Source organism: Pleuronectes platessa, chromosome 20 (genome assembly GCF_947347685.1).
Source record: "Pleuronectes platessa chromosome 20, fPlePla1.1, whole genome shotgun sequence".
In the NCBI taxonomy this organism is placed as follows: Eukaryota; Metazoa; Chordata; class Actinopteri; order Pleuronectiformes; family Pleuronectidae; genus Pleuronectes; species Pleuronectes platessa.
Window position 1 is genome coordinate 17,414,450 of NC_070645.1, and position 19,490 is coordinate 17,433,939.

At 43.3% G+C, this 19,490-nt stretch overlaps 1 protein-coding gene across 2 annotated transcripts in view; it reads right to left on the bottom strand.

Moving 5' to 3' along the window:
• cdh7a (cadherin 7a) overlaps positions 1–19,490 on the bottom strand; it is an 82,897-nt gene that overhangs the window by 47,243 nt on the left and 16,164 nt on the right. For both annotated transcript variants that reach the window (XM_053412488.1, XM_053412489.1), the window contains exon 2: positions 6,491–6,785. In XM_053412488.1, coding sequence (XP_053268463.1) covers positions 6,491–6,785 — 295 coding nt within the window. The remainder of the gene's footprint in view (positions 1–6,490; positions 6,786–19,490) is intronic.

Here is a 19,490-nt window from a genome sequence, read left to right on the forward strand (position 1 = left end):
GTATTCTTCAGCCACTCGCGTATCAAGGCTGCATCTGACTGTCGGGCCCGATAGGCATTTCTGAGTGAGCACTCACAATGCAAGTGTGATTGTTTTGAGGAAAGGGGCTTGTGTTAATACAAACTGGATGTGTTTCCAAATGAAGAGCTCCTTCTTCCTCAGCCGGTAGAGATGCAACAATCTTTTCATGTGACTACAGCTGGGATCAGGCCGATCCAGCGTTTCTCTAAATAATCTGGGGCCAAAAAGAAGCCACAATTTGAACAGAGGCTCTAAAGAATCAGCCTAGAGAACAGAACATCAGTGCAGACTAAAGCTTGAGTCAAGATTTCTCCTTGGATTATCAGGGGGGGGGGGGGGCTTTAATCGACTCAAAATCCCGTTAGTTTGAGCCCTAATGAAGATGCAAGTTCAAACGTTACATTTAAACGTTGGTTTGTTGTGTGTTTGTCATCAGGATTACACAAAAAACTACAGATTTCCCCACAACTCGATTTAAGAACCAATTACTTTTTCCCATAGATCCGGACTAAGGGGCAAATCCAGGAGAAATAAATCACAAAAAGATTGTGAGATTGGACATTTCTTTTAACAATTTCAAGTTAAATTTATAGTTTGTGATTTAACAAAGACATTTAGATGATACCTAAGTGTGTGTGTAATATGAGTGTGTGTTGGGCCTCTCTGGAGCATGTGCGCTCGAGTGCTGAGACGTCTTCATGAGTATTCAACCAAGGGAACGTTGATTAAGTTGATTATATTCATGCAAATTCACACCTGCTCCCCGCTGTTTCAGATAACCAGGAATTATGCTCAGAATTCAATTCACATTCATTTGCAAAAATTAATAACTACACTTAGAAATTTCCTGCTGTATTCTACATATGTGATAACATAGCAAAATACACAGGGACGAGAGAAAATTAGAAACAACTCTTAACATAATTTAGTCTTTAAGAACCCTAACCCTAACTTTCACCAAAAACTAAGAGATGTACAAGAGCTGTTGTATTTGATCACATGAGATTGATCAAGTGTACCTAATAAAGTGTTGAAAGATATATGTTATATCTATATTTATAACCCACAGTGTCAAACATGACAACCTGTGGAAGCCTTCAGTTCTCATAAAAACTCAAAACCTGTTTAGTTTGTCCAGTTTGGGCTTCTGTAAAAAACATGGCTGCCTCCATAAAGAAGACTTGTCCCTGAAAATATAAAGTAATTAAAGACCAGGGTTAAGAAAACAACAATTTGTACAATTTAGATGAAAACACACTGGTGAAAACATTACAAGGGATATTTCATATTCATTTTCTGCACATAAATCCCTTTCACCTAAATCTCACACACTGAGCTTTTCACAAAGAGGCTAATTTAGAGCAATTTCCCTTAATCCACAGCACCTTTAATTTCTCTGGAATGAAAGAGTATCCTTGATCTGTGTCTCATGAATTAGGCAGGAACAATGACAGCCGGCCACAGGACTGGTGTGTAGTAAATTCAAGAGCTGTGGCCTTGGGTTGACATTACATTCTCTGGGCTTGTAATGAGCCCTCAAACTGCTCCTTTGGCCCGTCGCCGTGCAGCGGGACTGAGCCCAGGCTCGCGATTGTCACACCTCCGACTGTCCTCGAGCCCTCCTGTCTTTTATTTGACGTCCCCGCCGTGATTAAGACGAAAGCCCTCAGAGATCCTCGGGCCATAAGGTCTGCCTGTGTATGGACGAGCACCGTCTCTAATTACTTTAATTAATTAAATTCATGATTTTCTCTAAATTGAACCCATTCATCAGCCGAGCAGGGCTGTGACCATTAATGATTTAAAGACATCTATAAAGGAATTATTGAGGACAGGAGGTGCTCGGCCCTTCCCTGTTCTTTACGGCGCTGATAATTGCTTCGAGCAGATATTTACAAAGAGAGGCGACGAATTATCCCTCTGTTGTTCTCTCAACTTGTGATGAAGACCTAGAGTGAATAAAGCGGTGAGGGTGACCCTGCGTCTCGGGCGCTCGTGGTGTGGACGCATCCTCCTCTGTTCCCACTCGCTGTCTTATCTCGGGTTGGACACGAGACTCCAAGTCCTTGTACTCTAATCCTCTGGTTCCTTAAGCCTGAGCTCTGTACCCCCCGCTGACAGTCGGCTGTGTAATCCTTCAGAGATCTCCGCAGCCTGTGTTGTGAGCAAAGCACTGCTTCCCTTGGAACGACTCCCACTCCCCCTGTACGCCTGCTGAAATGCTCATTTTGACTTTGAAGCTGCTTAAAGAGCCTTAAACACCTTTGCTTTTCACTAAATTTCAAGGTACCACGCATGTTTGAGTTAGATTTTTTAGCTCTCTGTGTTTACGTATGGCCGTCCATACATTGCTGCAAGCCTATCCAGCTGTAATAAAAAAAAAAATATAAATTAAAAAATCGATCACACACTCTATATGTGAAAAAGCGGGTCACACAAAGTAATTAACCCACAGAGAATTGTCACCTGACGCCGCAGCGCCCCCTCGGCTCCATGAGAGCTTTTATGGCCCCGTTGCTTTGTGTCTCTTTACGGCCTCGCTTCACGATGCAGCTCTCATTGTGTAGTTTCCTGCTGCAGCTGATTCAAGCTGACACACAAAGTGGCCAGAAAACAACACGTTATTGTAGATTTAAAGAGCAACAACCCCCGGCTTCATCTTAAAAACAGCACCTTTTGAATACATATTGAAAACGATGCATTCAGATCCAGAGCTCCGTGATTCTGACCAAAATCCTGCAAAGCACGTCGGAGCTGCACTTTGTGTTTACTGTTTATGAGTAGATAATAGCAAACTAACCATTCTGAACTCAGATGGTGAACATGCACTGGAAAGACTGTATATATATGAAAATAGACGATATGACAGCTCCCCAAAAGTGAAGCCAAAACACCTGGAGCGCCATTTTGTGCCTGGCTGGATTAGAGATCATAATCCCGGGCCTCCTCCATGTTAGCGAATGGGACATGGACCAAATAAAAATGTCAAAAGGGTTTCTGTAATTTTAGGTTTATTACACTGATATGTACAAGTGTTCACGTGTCCACTAAAATTGGTTAAAGTTAGTTTCTTGATGCTCAAGTCATGATTGACAGCTGAGATCGACCCTGATTTCTGGATAGTGGGAAGACGTGAACTGTACCTCAACCTCACTTAGCTATGCACCATTGATGAAGTCTCTCCTATGTAATCTACAAATTATTTGATTGCACAATTTAAAGTATAAACCTTCCTAAGTCTTCCTGAAGCAGTTTCAGAAGGTGTTAAGCTCTAGAGGAGTTTCTACAGTTTCCATTGTTTTGGGTCTCTTTACGGTTTCGCTTCACTCTCAAAGTTTCCAATGTGTCACGTCCAACTGCAGCGGGCGGTTGATTTGAGCCGACACACAAAGTTAGACAACTGCATGGTGGACACAGCTCCTCATTTAGCAGCTGGAGAACTATATTTCCCTCAGGAGGAAGTGGGAACCACAGCAGATCCCCCACGGAGAGAGGAAGTGAGAGAGGACATCCTCACGTCAAGAGGCCTGACAGACCCCCGTCCCAAAAGAAAGGTTCCTCCATATCTGCTGGATGTGTAACTATCAAGTCTGTCGGAAGCTTCAAAAGAAGATGTTTAATCAAAGGCTGTTGCTTCCAGTTCTTCACAGAGGCCGAAGGAATCAGTGATCGCTTTATATTCCTTGTATATCCACGTTTCCCTGGTTACCACATGGCCCCGAACACCCAGCCTTTCAGACTCTTTCAGAAAACGCTGACATCCACATATGTAAAATCATTTTTTATGAATACTGGAGGAAGTGGAGGCATCATAGAGTTACTTAAAAGACCAAAAACTATCATAGCAGTTTGCACTTTAGTCTGGTGCAGCCATATCACGTGTAGATACATATATACTCATTCATATATGCATAGTTTGCTCTTTACAGACGCTCACTTATGCCTGTTCTACCTTCTCTGGCATGTTTTGATAAAGATTGGCAGATCGTGTAATTAACTTGACTAAATTTGAGAAGAGAATTCCTGAGGGAATCGGTTGCTCGGCCCCAATTCTGATATTAATTATTATACAGGCTGCAGATTGCAGACCGCACTGCCTTGTATATTAATATTTGTCTGTGTAGAGGATCTGTATCGCATATTTGAAGTATTCCCTCAGATGATGCAAGGATGCACGGAGCCTCTGTGTTCTCACTAAGAAAATTCAACACCTGAGGAGGTCTTGAGGAGTAATCAATATCCTGAAGCTCCCGAGAGGAAACACCCGCGATTCATTGTTCACAAACAGCTCCGGGTTCGACGTGATCTCAAACTTTATGCTTTTTTGATTTTGTGATTTTTTTTTTATAAATCATCCTTTTCTGTGCAAGTTCATTTCTGCCTCTATATCCCATTAGTCTCGGCTCACTGGTGATTAGACCACAGTTCCCAGCACGTCTTGAAGCGCCGTCGGAACCCCTAAGAGAAGCCGGGGGAAGTTAAGTGTGTCTGTGCTGCTCCGCTCTCTCTCCCTGCTGCCACCGAGGAGTGGCAAGATAATGGATGGATAGAAATGTGTGTGTCGCTGTCAGACCTTCTTCAGACCCATCTCCATCAGGCGGTGGCGAGCGTGAACCCTGAGCCCAATTTGTGCGAAGACCGCCCGTGGCCTTCGAGGCTGAATCAGACCCTAAGCTTGCTTGACTCAGGTTTTTAAACATGCATCATTCATCAACACTTCTGAGCCTAGAGGACTGCGCTGGCATATGTGAGGTGATAAATATGTAAATTCAGATGCATCAGACTTCCCATTACAATACACTGAGTCGTCTGGCTGACTAACACCAGCATGAAGCAGCAGATTCAAAGCTCTTCACGCTCGCCACCTCCCGTCTCACGTCGACCGAAATGTGGAATTTTCTACCTCTGTGTTTTCAGAGTGGTGCTGATGAAGAGGTCCGTGTGGCACGTCGGGTTCTGAATCATGTAAAGTGCACAGAGACCCTGGCTTATCAACATGGAGGTCACTCTTCCTCACTGCAGCTGCGCTTCTGACACACCTGCTAAGTTGAAAGGCCTCGGGATGTTGTTGTCGCTCATTTGCATTTACTCACACTCGGAGCTCCGGCATGTCATGTTCAAAACCTTGGAGGAAATCTTGACCACGCAGGCTTTTAAATATGTCCGATACGATGGCCTCCTCCGGGAGTGCATTTAAAACAGACAGATAAAAGACTGCTGGAATAAATGCTAACAAGGCAACCGAGAACATAGAACCGGCTGGTTTCTGTCACGGAAATGTGTCTGCAGTGCAATTTTGTACCTAATCTTCAGAGGGCGAATGGACCTTGACTGTTACACCACCACCAGGTTGGTGTTTATGAATTCGAGGGAAATATCTGAGGGAAATAGTTTTTTCAAAACTTACGACCAAATTCCTGCAAAACCTTTTAGCCTCTGCACATTGTGGGTAAACTTGGCAATTAGCTTAAAGTGGCAATTATCTAAAAGTGCGACTGTGCCTCAGTCTCATTTGACTTTCTTTGAATAAAATACTAATCAATCAATCACACAGTTTACAGTTTCACAAAATTAACGAGGTACAGGAACAAACAGGCAGATAAAAAAATGTCTTATTGCGGAATACAAATACACATAAGTGAGTCATTTCAGTTATCGTTATGTATAAATTTGATGTAAATCAAATTAATAACCAAACTTGACGAATGACTCGTTAATGTTTACAACCTGCTTCATGTTTTAAATAAATTCCTCATTTCTGGATAGTTCAGCCTTATCCGCCCCTCGTCTGCTCGACACCAGATGTGAGACAGTGGTGGTGAAGTCACTTCACTGCCTGTAGCTCCAGAAGACAACTTTTAATAAGAACTTTCTTTGATTTCTTCCATTCTGTGTTTTTAAGCTTTTCACTCGCAATATATAATTTCCTGAAGAGCTTTGCATTTCTAAATGTTCTGCATTTGCCTTTTCTTTTTTGGTTTAAAGTTCAAAGTGGCATCTTTGCAGCTCGATCCTTGTTTTTCATCACGCTTTTTAAAAACGTAAATCTCAGGTTTTCAAAAGGTCAAAGGCCTCAAGGTGGGAGACGTCCACAGTTTTATTATCAGCACATCGCTGAGGCACAAAGACGTCAATCAACCTGAATAGATGATAGTTTGGCAGAGAAACCCAAGTCCAACCTCGATGGATGTTGAGCTCATGGACAAGGGCTTCACTTAATTTAGCTGGACTGAGTCTGACAAAGCCAACGCCTTAAATTATGACCTAAGGACTGAATGAGATGAAGACAAATTCAGCGAGGTGGAAAATGATCAAATGCAGATGTTGGAGCGAGGGCAAGGCAAAGTACAATGGAGTATTTTAGAAGTATGAGAGGAAGCTGAAAAGAAGGACAAAGTGCAGGAGTGGAGAGCATGTGAAATAAAAGGGCGGTGATGCGATTGTAATTGAGCCTCATATGGAGACCTACCTAAGGGAGACATCTCAGGTACTCCTGCCAAGTACGGCCCGTCCAGGAACTTGGGCTCGTTGTCGTTGATGTCCTGGACCTTGACCACGAACTCCGACCTCGGCTCCACGGGTAAGTTGGTGTTTCTGTCCACAGCCTGAGCCTGGAGGGTGTAGTAGGCCTGGGCCTCCCGATCCAGACGCTTCGTGGCGTGGATGTCTCCCGTGTTCTCGTCGATGGTGAAGATGGAGGCGGCTCCCTCGCCGGATAACACGTACTTCACTTTGCTGTCTCCTTTGTCCACGTCCGAGTGCAGCTGTGGGAAGAGGAGACAACATCAGAGTTAAGGTGGAAAGTCAATTCTCCATTAGAGCCCGAGCCAGCCACCAGGGGGTCAGTTCTGGCATCTATCTTTTTATATTTAGTCTGAATATATTTCGATTCAAAGATTAATAATTTCACTGCTAAATTCAGCTGTATTTAATATTTATCATGTCCCTTATCGTATTAAATACAATAAATAAATAACTCATTAAATGCTACTAAAATATGTAAATGCTTTATGAAATATTTAATATTTACACCATGTGCATCAAACAACACCAGCAAACACACATCGTGTGTATTAGACAAACATCCGAGCTGGATCCAAAGATCAGAGCGCTTGTGCATGAATGACACGAATGAGTTTTGTAACCGATTCACATCATGATTTGCATTTGGCAACAAATAATGGAACGAAGTGAAACGCTGCCACTTACTGTAATGCCTCGGTGATTTGTTCACTACGGCACTGGCCATTAAAAATGATCAAACCAACCATTTCCTCCCCCTTTAAAAAACCCACAGTAATAACTAGCTTGTCTCATATAAAAAATAAATACTGGAGCTGATGGAAAAATGTGTTTGGATCAATAAAAACAATGATAGATGATATTTCACTATTTTTTTCTGGCCAGAATTACATAATTATTAATGTCAAGGTAAAACGAGTCCACGGGAAACATTCATCATTTACATTCACAACGTTTTACTGCAGAGTGCGGAACCAGTGCGTCATAAAGCTGCACTGGGAGGATATACTGGACGTCTGACCCAGTGGGGGACCCGGGACTTTATGTAGCTCTTTGCTTGAATTATACTGGTATCAGGTGTTGCGGCGAAGAACCCAGTATTCAAACCACCAGTTCTTCTAAAGCACTGAGTTTCATCCATTTTCTGCCCTTTGGTATAGAAGCAGTTGCAGGTGGTTTGATAGACGTGTAATGTTCTCACTGACAGAAAGTATTAAATGACGTTTGTATATTAAAGCTCAATTATTATCTTCTGTTCTCTCTGGTTTCTATTGGGAGCTAAGTGGGAAAGTGGAGTTTATCCACTCTCCGATAGCAGGAACGTGTTCTGTAGGTCTGCGATGGATCAATAGCACGAGTTGAGATCGTGTTCCAGGAGCCGGGCTGTCAGATCAGTGCATGAATATATCATCTCTCTCTAAAACTGGTGGGACACGAGTTCACATCGTCAAAGCAAATGTTTTTCCGGATTCAAAGAAATGTGGGTTAGCGCCAAGATGAATGTCAGGTTTTTTTAGGCGAAAAAATATTAATAGACGTTGTATCCGATGATCCATAGAAACGCACACAGGTCAGACAAGATGCATTGTTATCAGCGAGTCTGTGAAGTCACTATAACAGCCCAGTGTTTATGACAGAGGTTTCATCTCAGGGGAATCGAGTCACAGGTTTAAAGAGGACTTTAAGACCCCTGATCAAAGGACGCCTGCGAGGAAACAATCCTCCAACAGCTCCAACGCTTCCCGGAGCATTAGAATCCAACGTGACAAGTAACCAACCTCGACTGATCCTTCCTGGAGTCAACGCTGTGTGATGGCCGCCAGTCTCTTCAATGTGTTGGACATGAAAGTGAATCCAGAATCCGTCAAACATCTCAGAGGAAGGTCTTCGTTGGCTATTTAAACAAAATGGACCGTCAGCGTTTAGCAGAGTGTGAACTTCTCTCTTCACCTCCAACACGACAGAACATCTCAATTAAAGGTAAAGCATGCAGAGGAAGCTTTGAGTGGATATTTCTTCTCCTGTGATTCTCAATATTTAGTGTGAAAGTGTTCAGGCATAAGGGAGCTGTAAAATCTTTACTTCCATAATAATCTCAATTCACCAAATGTTTAGAAAACCAGTGATACTAAGATGGTTCCACCTGCCAGTCCCTTTAGAGCCAGATGCTTCTCCTGCTCGGGGACAAATGGTTTCCACAGCGAATCAAACACCGATGATCACAGAGCAAACATCGTAAAGTCACAGGGATGATCCAGGGATTAGATGACTGGAGTCAAGGACTTAGTGGAGAAACTGAATATGATTTATAGTTATGTTTTCATTTGTGAATAATCGCCTGAAACTGTTCATTATGTTAGATTCAGACTATTATTTAAACATCGGGAGCTCGTCCTTGTCCAAGAAGTCTGCCACGTTTCACCATCATGTTTCTACAGGAGCCAGAAACAGACCAAATAAATACCGGCTCAGGAAAGCGTTAAAACAATGATAACTTTCCTAACTGACCTGTACTTCACCTGACTTCACCTGCTCAGAAACATTTCACTAAGAAAGCAAACGTAAAAATGATTCCTCATCAAACTTTTATCATCCACATTTTGCCAAAGGTTTAATGCCAACGCTTCTAAAACGTGGCAAAAATGATTTTGCAGCGTATCACTGGTGGGATTTAGATTCCTCAGAGCTGCACTAGGAAATGTTTCACATGGAATATACTTCTGTCCCAGATGATGAGAGCTGCAGAGACGAATGGAGAGATCGGTTTGGATTGCTCCAGGTAGAGCAGCCCTATGAAAACACTGAGATAAACCTGTGATACCGACAAACATGCAAACTGGATGGAACAACTCGGAGGAAAACTCCACAAAAACCACATTCCTCCAAAATGGACTCTGTCTCCTAAAGGAGCCCGAGGCTGTGTGGCTGAACTCTGAGTGACACCGAAGTGTGGCACTTTTTTAAACTCCGGCTCACCTCTGCCGGGGAGACGGCTGAGGCTCGGATCCAGTCTGCACACAGGTCCTCCTCGTGAACAGCATGAAATTTGGGTTCAGGAGTTCTTTGCTGTATTCCTGCCGTTGCATGATGCCCAATTCAGTTCAGCGGCTAACTACCGGTAATGAAAAACCAGCACGGCAAAGGTCGGCCCCCTGCGTTTCAGAGTCGGCTGACGGTTTGCCAGAGCCTCTTTGATTCTAACATCCTGACCACGAGGACAGAGAGTACAGTAGACGTGTGGCGCTGTGCAGAAAGCCTTTGTGCCGTGAGAGAATTGACGCTTATTCAAAGTGTTTTTCAATCATGATTAGGTTTCTCCTGTGCACATTGTTTACACCGCTTTTCAATTAAGTGCTGTCCCCTCTTGTTTGTTTGTTTGTTTTGCAGAGCAATGAACAACGTTTCTGTTCTTCTTTTTTTTTTTTTAATAAAACCTTGGAGTCAGACGGGATTATTGCTGAATCTCTATCTTCAATTTATCTGTAAATGTCAACATCTCATTATGGGATAAATAACAACGGTGTTTCAGGCTCTGAGTCCACGCTGCAGGGGGGGTGGAGGATGATTAGGTCAATATTTTATTGGTAGAACCGAAGGAGGACAGAGTGAACAGAGGATACAACAACAACAAAGCTCTTTTATTAATGGAATCTATCAGCCGGCTGATGGATGCCACGTTAGGACCACGATGATTGCACCGGTTGTGTCCTGAAGCCTCGGCGTGCATATGCCAGCCCCTCTTGTGGGGCCCGCCATGTTTATTCACCATCTCCTGCTGTCAGGAGCCGACTTGAGGTGAATTGTCAGCCGTGGAGAGAGTCAACATTTAATCACGGGGAAGCCATCCGTGGCGGTTTGTTTCCGGTAAATGCCACGGACAGGGAGGACAAAGCCGACGGGCCACAGAGCATGCAACGCGGGTCAAGGGGCCACGCACACTATGTGGTCTTTTCAGTGAACTGTTTGGTTTGCTCCGTTTCCCCCCCATCCTGCTGGAGGACACACAACAGTGCGTCAAGCGGCTTCAGATATATTCCATCGCTGTGTCTCATCAACACCGAGCGCCACATGAAATATGCATAGCTTGGCTCGGGATTAAAAATACACCCTGGTCAAATAGTTTTCTCCCTCTCGCTCTCTCTCTCTCTCTCTCTCTCTCTCTCTCTCTCTCTCTCTCTCTCTCTCTCTCTCTCTCTCTCTCATTAATCTGAGCTATTTTAAAACTGTCACTGCTCATTTTTCCAGGTGATTTCCCAGTTTCAACTCTTATTACTTTTGCTGAACTCCACAGTTTGCTTCCCTTGCAAATATGTAAATAGTCACTAATTCTCTCCCCCCCCCCCCCTCGCTCCTCTAGAGGTGAGCATAACGCAGTGTGCGGCACCTCGCTACACAACGCTCACAGGGACTGTAAAAGTGTGTGTGTGTGTGTGTGTGTGTGTGGGTGGGGGGGCTCTGAACACAAAAACCTTGTGAAATCAGCGCTGACACTTATCGTCACTTTGTGTGCACACAGTTCTCCGGGGAGCCGCCTGTTAGCTGTGTGCCGGCTTGTTTACCTTGTAGCAGGAGGAGACGGGCTGAAAAGCATAAAAGGGCCCATAACAACCCACTGATGCATTCTGGCCCTGTCACCAAGACTACTGCACAATGGGTTCAGGTACTTCTGGCCTTTTTTGAATTTTTCATTCTCCCTCCATTGTGCTCGACATGAAAACTCGTGCTGGATGCTGTGAAATTTGTTTTTTTGTTCCCGTTTTACGCCCGTTTGCCTCGGCTGTGAACGACTCAGAGGAGGCACGGGAGCCTGAAATAAAACAACAAATACATTTCAATAACAAGGCTGAAACGCCCCACAACACACATTTTACTTCTTGCATACGCGTCTCTCTCTCAGAGTCAGATTTCTTCTATTCAATGGGCCGTGCACAATCCAGTCTGGATAGAAGAGTTAATACCTACAGGCAGCCTTTTAGCAATCCGAGATGCCGGAGTACACGAACACAGCCGCTGCTCAAGAGCCCTCAATCAACAATCGCCCTCAAGATGCTTCACAGAGGAGCTGAACAGGGTCAATACCGGCAAAGTGCTGCAGCGCCAACAATTCACGAATAAAATGCAAATGCTTTCACGCTGATGAATTGATGTTACCCACGATTGAACCTGTTCAACAAAAAAAACAAAACAAAGAAGAGCCAGCACACAAAAGAGAACCACCCACGAAAAGTCCTGAAATGTTGATTAATTCAAATTTAAAAAGTGTGGAGGCTCTTTGTTTTTTGTTGAATCGATTCGGACCGCCCGTCTTCTCCCTGCCTGAGATGAACCTGCTCATAATAATCCTGCTGAAGGTGTAAATCAGAGACTGCGGTGAATTTATGATTCCCAGTGAAATCATAAAGCTGCCAGTAAATGAAGGTTATTATGGGACGGTTAATGTGCGCCATATGTAAAGTCAGCGGGGAGCTCAGACTCATTAAGTAACACGTACGTGAAGCTGAAATGAAGGAGGAGGGGCAGGAGGAGCAGAGACGGGTCATGCTCAAAAAGAAAAGATGCTAAAAATGCAGACGGGGGCTTCGGAGCAGCTGTCACCGACATCGGCTGCCGGCACGCTCGGCTTTTCATCTATTCACTCGGCCGTGTTCTGGTGAGTAGCCATGGTGCTGTGCTCTGAGAGCGGCTCAGTGGCATCGGCCTCTCCGCTTTCATTTCAAACTGGGAGGTGGGGAATCAGCAATCACCATGGAGAAACCGGCCGCTATTACGCAGCGGTGTGCAGATGCATGGGATCGGTACACACACAGTTTTTATCCCTGCTCGCTGCCAGCTCCATGAATGACGTTCGATTCTCACAGCCTTGACATTTTTCTATATGTAATTACCTTCACTCTTTATTTTCCTGTATTGTCTCATTTGCTTTTCACGTTCTGCATTTGTATATTTTGAATTCTTGTAAAGCATTTGGCACAGATTTTCATTCGTGCCCAATCAGACATAAATTATGCACAAATACACTCTGAGCACAAAACACACAAAACACAGGACGCTGCATGAGATCCTGGTATTTGTTTGGATTATTGCCACAGGAGGTTCAGTAATTGATGTGACACTTAATCAGGTATTAAGAGATACACCGACGAGTCAAGTTAAAAGCTGCTCCGACCCACGAGGCTCGGACTCGGCCCGACCTCTGCCTGTGACCTGTGGTATCGGGCACCGGGACATTAGCAGCAGATCCTTTAAGTCCTGTCGGCTGCGAGGTGGAGCCGCGGCAAATCCCACCGACGCTCGATGGGGAATTATTACCCGCGACAGAATTGATGTCCACATAAACGCTTGGACCCCCTGGGGTCTCCCCTGCAGAACATCAAACTCCCTCCACCGGCTTTTTGCTTCTCCCCTCAGTGCTTCCTGGTGCCATGGTGTCCCCCGGGGAGCCGGTGCACATGTCCCAGTGGGTGCACGTGACGCCAGAGAAACAAAGGACTCGATGGACTATGTGACCTTATTCCATTGTTCAGAGATTCAGGTCTGACTCAAGTTTTGCCTTTTTGGAAAAAGCTCTGATTCGGTCACGTTTGGTGCAAAATACTTTTCTAACCTCCTTGTGTTACTAAGGGATGAGTTTCATGAAGATTTAACCATTACTGCTACTCTCACTCATACTGGGTAAAGATCTGGTACTTTAATGGTACTGTTATCACCCATTTACTGTTAATTTGTAAGAGTTTCTCATGTGTAATGAATATAAACATTCTCCAACAAATCACGATTATAAAATATAATGTAAGCAATGAAATGTAAAAATAAATTAACATTTTAACAGCTTCTAATTTGATTTCACTTTGCAGCTTCCACATGAATGATGCTCCTCACGTTTCATATTTAATTTATAACAATCGTCAGGCTAATGATTGTTTTTTCTATCATGAAGCCATGTTTGTAGTTTCTTCCATGGCGGCTGCAGGCTGATCACAGACCAGGGAGATGACAGATGAACTCAGAGCAGTGGAAACTGGGCCTGTCTCTCTCTGCCTGTGTGAGACGGACTCTCTCTAAATGTTTCGACAGATCATTCGCGTGTTTCCGTCCTGAGATGCAAAAGACTTGTTACACTTGTCACCATCGACTCTCAGGAAGTGTCGCCAAACTTTAGGACATTTAGTTCTCTCTGCCATTGTCACCACAGGCAGGGTCTGAGAGAGAGAGAGAGAGAGAGAGAGAGAGAGAGAGAGAGAGAGAGAGAGAGAGAGAGAGAGAGAGAGAGAGAGAGAGAGAGAGAGTGAGAGTGTGTGTGAGCTGCAGTGTGAGCGACAGAGCTGCAGCCATCCCTCCACACAGGCTCAGAGAGAGAGAGAGAGAGAGAGAGAGAGAGAGAGAGAGAGAGAGAGAGAGAGAGAGAGAGATCCTCTTCCTCTCTATTGGGAATACCAAATATACATAATAAATGAAAGTTTTAATCAGAAACCGAGTTAGTGATTCATATTCTATTCGTGTAATAATATGAATTCTTTGCATGTGAACATTCGACAGCTGGAGCTCTTCAGCGAGTCGAGGCGTCAGTGGACGTTAATGCAGTGAGAGCAGTCGTAAGAAGTGAAAGCAGCAAAAATCATGTGAAATATAGGAATATTATAATTTTGTAGTTTTTTTTGGTTCGAGCGCAGGCCCCGTGGAGAGATGTCAGTTTAAGTGTCAGAAATAAAAGCAGTTGAAGTGAAGGTAAAGTGTTAGAAATAGTGAGAACAGTTCAGAGCCACATTGGCAGTGACAGCCGTTGAAATATAAGCTCACGTTAAATCTATTTTAACCAGCAACAGGAGCAACACGTTGTTTTTTATTGAAAACCCCAAAAGACGGAATTCAGTTCTGAAGCCAAAATTAGGTGATAAATATCGAGTCCAAAAAGCAGTTTGATAGATTTAAGAGATGTGTGATTGCAGTAAGACGTTTTCTTGGTGGATAAATAAGAAAATATAAGTGTCGGATTTCAGCAGATTTCACTTCTTCCTCTGTAACGGTTGTTTTTATGAGAGAATCAGCTTTCAATCAATATCAGGAATGTTTTTGTTATTTCAGATTCCTGACTGTCTTTTCTTTTCTACACATCTGCTGTCAGGCAGCGGGAGCTCATATCGTCATCTGTTGAGTCATAAAAGCAAAGAGATAATGGCTCTTTAATAACGGGAAGAAACTATTATGTCAATAAAAATGCAACAAAAAAAAGACATATATATATATGACAATTGGAGAAACAGGGATTTCTATATTTTCCAGAACCAGCGGCTCCAGTCCGAACCACAGCTGAGTTTCTAGAGGAAGTAACTGACAGCGTTTTGATGAATGATTAATTTCTGTTGATCCACTGAAAGACGGCTGACTTACAAAAAGGGCAAAATGAAAAAAATAGAAGATATCACTCCTCAATTTCTGGATATTGGAACAGCCGCGTCCACACCTATAGGAATGCTTTAGTGTTGTGCCACAGACTTTATATAGAGATGGACGACATGACAGCTCCCCGGTGAAGCCCCACATATCAACCGAATAGGTCATAAGCCCCGCCTCCTCCATGTTGGCAGAGGGCACATGAACGACACAAAAAAGTACACACATCAAATTCACTCTTCTAAAAGGTTTCACGTGGTTCTTATCACACTGGCGTCTGCTCTGTTCATTTCTGTACATTTCATTCTAGTCCAGCTCTATTTAAAGTCTATGAGTATCACAAGCGCACTTTGTGAAAACAATGGAACCGCTCCACTCCCACGCAGCAGGAGAAGTAACTGAAGTGATATGTGCCCTGAGAGCTTTTAAATGAAGTACAATGACGTCTGAAGTGGCCCTCGACACAAACACAAACGCTAATTACACACATGTCGGAGCAGCACCAGACCTTCTGCCTCCATGTGGATCTACTGCACACGTCAGTCACATGTCAAACTACCACATGAAGCTTTGTGTGTCTCTCTCCGTCTCTTTGGTCTTGTACAGTTTGAGAAATGGGGACATTTTGGACTGTTTTCTGTTTTCCAAAGGGCTGGTTGAGGGAGATTTGCTGTTAGGGTTTGGAGTTAAAGTCGGGTTTAAGCACAAGAGCTGTGATTGGTCGATTTGGTAGTGTCGCATCTCCGGCCGACTCGCCGCCATTTTTGAATTGAGTTAAAGGAGTTTGTTCCTTTACGGTGAAGCTTTGATGTAGAAGCAAGAATCCACCTTGAGGCATTCAGACGTGATGGTTCAGGTTAGGGGCTGAATGCATTAAACCGATGAGAGTCCTCAGGATGATAGAAGTGTTGTGTGTGTGTGTGGCTTCCTGCCGCCTTCATCACAGACACGACCATGAACCAGACAGGAAGAGGCGTCTCTTTCAAAGTAAGATATGTAGGGAATCAAAGTGCTGTTGTCACAAACACAGGATCCTTAGATCTGATTCTGTCCCTTGTTTTCTGTTTTCTTCATGTGCAGGTGAGTAAAGGTTTAAACTGACAGACTATCGAAGGATGGATCTAAATAAAAAAGACGTGAACTGTGAGAAGCAAAGTTTCGTATGAGGTGTCGACACTAGACGTCATCTTTCATAACCTGAAGAAAAACACTTTTGCGTATTGTTTCAATTCATATCACACTTAAAAATAGCACCTTCTTACAAAACCTGTAACTCTAATTCATTTGACTGCTTCCATTTATCAGCTTCACATGTGGTTGTATCGCTGTGTTATTATAGTTTTTCAGAATCAGCAGGATTGTTTAAAATCGGTATTCAATATTAAGATAGATTATAATGATACAAATGTTGTATGTAGAGTTTAAGTTCAAATCTGAACTTGTAATTTGTAATTGCAAATTTTCGAAAATTCATATTATCAATTGGTGAAATGTGAAAGTGATTAGAACTGTGAATTCCTTCTTTTTCCCTCTATGCTCAGTTACTACACTTTCAAATTTTTCAAAAAAATCTAATCAAATTTCAAATTTCTCCATCCAGGTCAAAATGAAGCAATTCATTCTAATATTAATGGAAGTTTTTCATGAATTAAAATTGAATTTTGGATTGTAGGGGTGTAACCTTCACTTCAGGAATCTGACAGAGGAAGGTTAACCCTGTTTTGTTCTGGCTCTCTTAAAAAAAAATCAATCAATCATAAAATAGTAATAGAAAAAAGAAGAAATGTTTTTCCACAAAAGGGGTCGAACAGTCAAAGGATCGCCGCAGCGCCACCGCGCCACCGCAGCTACTTTAAACTCCTCCACTTTGTTTCTTTCCCATCCTTGATCTTACTGTAATGTGACAACCGTGTCAGGTGAAAACCATAACACTCCTTCCTCCGCTCACACAAACAGCAGTTCACAGTCCACTCGCTGTGGTCGCCCATAAAAAGTTAAAACGTTCGACAACTTTAGAAAAGCTCCCCCGGTTGCCAGCGGGGATGAAGGACCCTTCCAAAGTGGCTGCTTTCCATCTCTTGCAGCCGCTCCCCATTGGCTGTCACATAAAAAAAGGCCCTGGCAGTTTGTTAAAACACCTTAAAGCTGCTTTTTGGATGCAAAAAAACTGCAGAGACACTTTTTGTTTGCAGATAAAATTAAAATAACTGCAGGTAAATGGAGTTCTGTATTTTTCATGCTTGAGTTTTCTGCTCCAGCGTTCCGTGCCATCTTAAAGAACGTCATCGGTTCTTTTGACTGATCATCACGGGGACTTCCCAGACATTTAAACCCCTGCAGGTGGATCGGGGGGGTGGAGATCGCATTGTGAGGTCGCACGGCACTCTGGAGAGTCGTCAGAGCCGCGTTAATTAAACTGTGAAGTGGTGTGCAACTGCGTGGGAAGGGATTTGGGGACAGAGCTGCAATAATCACAGAGCTCATCTGGGCAGGGGATGACAGATCCATCCGATACACGTCCACTCATTCCTGCAAATGACTCTGTGGATCTCAGTGCTGGTCATTCCACTCGACCCTCGGCCCAGATTGAAAAATCTCATCAACCGAGGTGAAAAGGTTCTTCAGACATTCGTTGTCTGCAGAGGATGAATCCACATCATTCTGGAAATGTGTGGCAGATATTCATGATGAAAGAATCCTGATGATTTTAGTTATCCCCTGACTTTTATCTCTCTAGCGCCACCAGCAGGTCAAAGTTTTCACTTATTATGCCCAAAAAACCTTATCACCTACTGGATGAATTGGCAAAGTGTTTGATGAATGTATTCATGATTCCCAGAGGATGATTCTTGCCAAGTACTGGATCGACTGCCATGATATTTAAAAAATAAATTCATGTTCCCCTCCCGATGAGTTTTAATAATATTTATTATCCCTTACTTCTTTCCTCAATAAAATCAGAAAGACAGTTTTTATCGGGTTAATTTGACACAATTTAACTTTACTCACATTTGCAGATGATGTTATTATTTCTATTATATTTTGTATCATGAATACATGTCCTTAAAATCAATGAGAAATAATTAATAAGGACGTTCCTGTCTGCACCTGAAGTCGACTGAAAATCTCCAGGTTTGAAGTTTCCCTCAGTAACATGAAGGTGACTTTATGTCTGTGGTTACGCTGCCAACACAAACTCCTACGGTCTAATTCTGCATATTTCTAATGTTTCTAATTTGCAATTCATTGTTGAAAAATCTGATCTCTCTTCTCTCTGCCATGTTGAAGATTTTTGTAAATGGAGTTTAATCGGAAAAGGGTTTAATCAACTGAAAAAAAAAGGCAAAATAATCAGATACAGTGCAAGTAGCATGCTGCCCGTGTTTGTTTCCTCTTGTTCTCACATGCACTCTCCACAGCGAGCAGGTTCACGGTGTCTGACACACATTATTCTGATTAAAAAGCTGTTCGGTGAAGAGTATTCATGGCTGGGAGCACTCGGAGGTGACCGCCTGATGACAGTGGCATCAATAATCTCTTCTCAGGCGCTGTTCCCCGACAATATGAGGATGAAGATGACCGACAAGGGCAATGAACAATACAAATATTGGAGATATGGATCAGGAGAACGATAACCACCCTATAAATCTTCGCCATAAATCACAACCTTTTCCAGGACAGCGGACTGATATTATCTATTATCTATTTATCACTTTTTAACAGACCCTACTGTTTCTTCGGGGACGTCCTGGTCCATGTGGCCTTCAGGTGCAGGACCATGTTGTCCCCTCGTGTCTGACCTGGGAATGTCATTGCCTGTTATCTGCCTTCGGTCTCCTGACATTTACTGTCAGCTCTCAAATATCTGCTAACAAATGACATTGAAATGACCCTTTATAAACATGAAATAATATTTATGTTTTCTGATTAATTAAATTTAACCAAATCCTTTAGATTATTCTACAATTATACTGTTTTTTGTATGAATTTTTAGCATAGGATATATTTTCCTCATACTCGGTCTTTATTTGATGGCATGTGACGTATTAATCTCGACAACCACGACTTGTAAATACACAATACCACAATCTACTGTAACAGTAACATCAGATGAGACAAATTATGACGTGAGTGTTTTTTGAAGAACGGAAGAGAAAGAAAAAATTGTTTTATTGTGAAGTGGGATCTCAGGTTCACATCAAAGGGAGGAGGAGGAGAAAAGAGCTCATTCATAATTCTGATGCAATGTTTTCATATTAAATTCTGCGGAAAATTGGAAGAGACGAGATGAGTCGGGGGGGGAAGCTTGATCCACAGAGAGATTTCATCAGTTATGAGTGTTCTGCTTCCCCCCACCCCCCCCTCTCCCCCCCCCCCCCCCCCCCTCCCGAGCTGTACTCTGCAACCACAGCGAAACAAAGTCCACATCAGTGACGGGACGGGCCAAGCCGGCGAGGGGGGGGGGGGGGGGGGGGGGGGCAGTTCAGATGAGCCGTGCAGTGAAAGGGCAGACCTCCTCAGCGCTGGGAATAAACACTGCCGTCACCAAGTGGGAA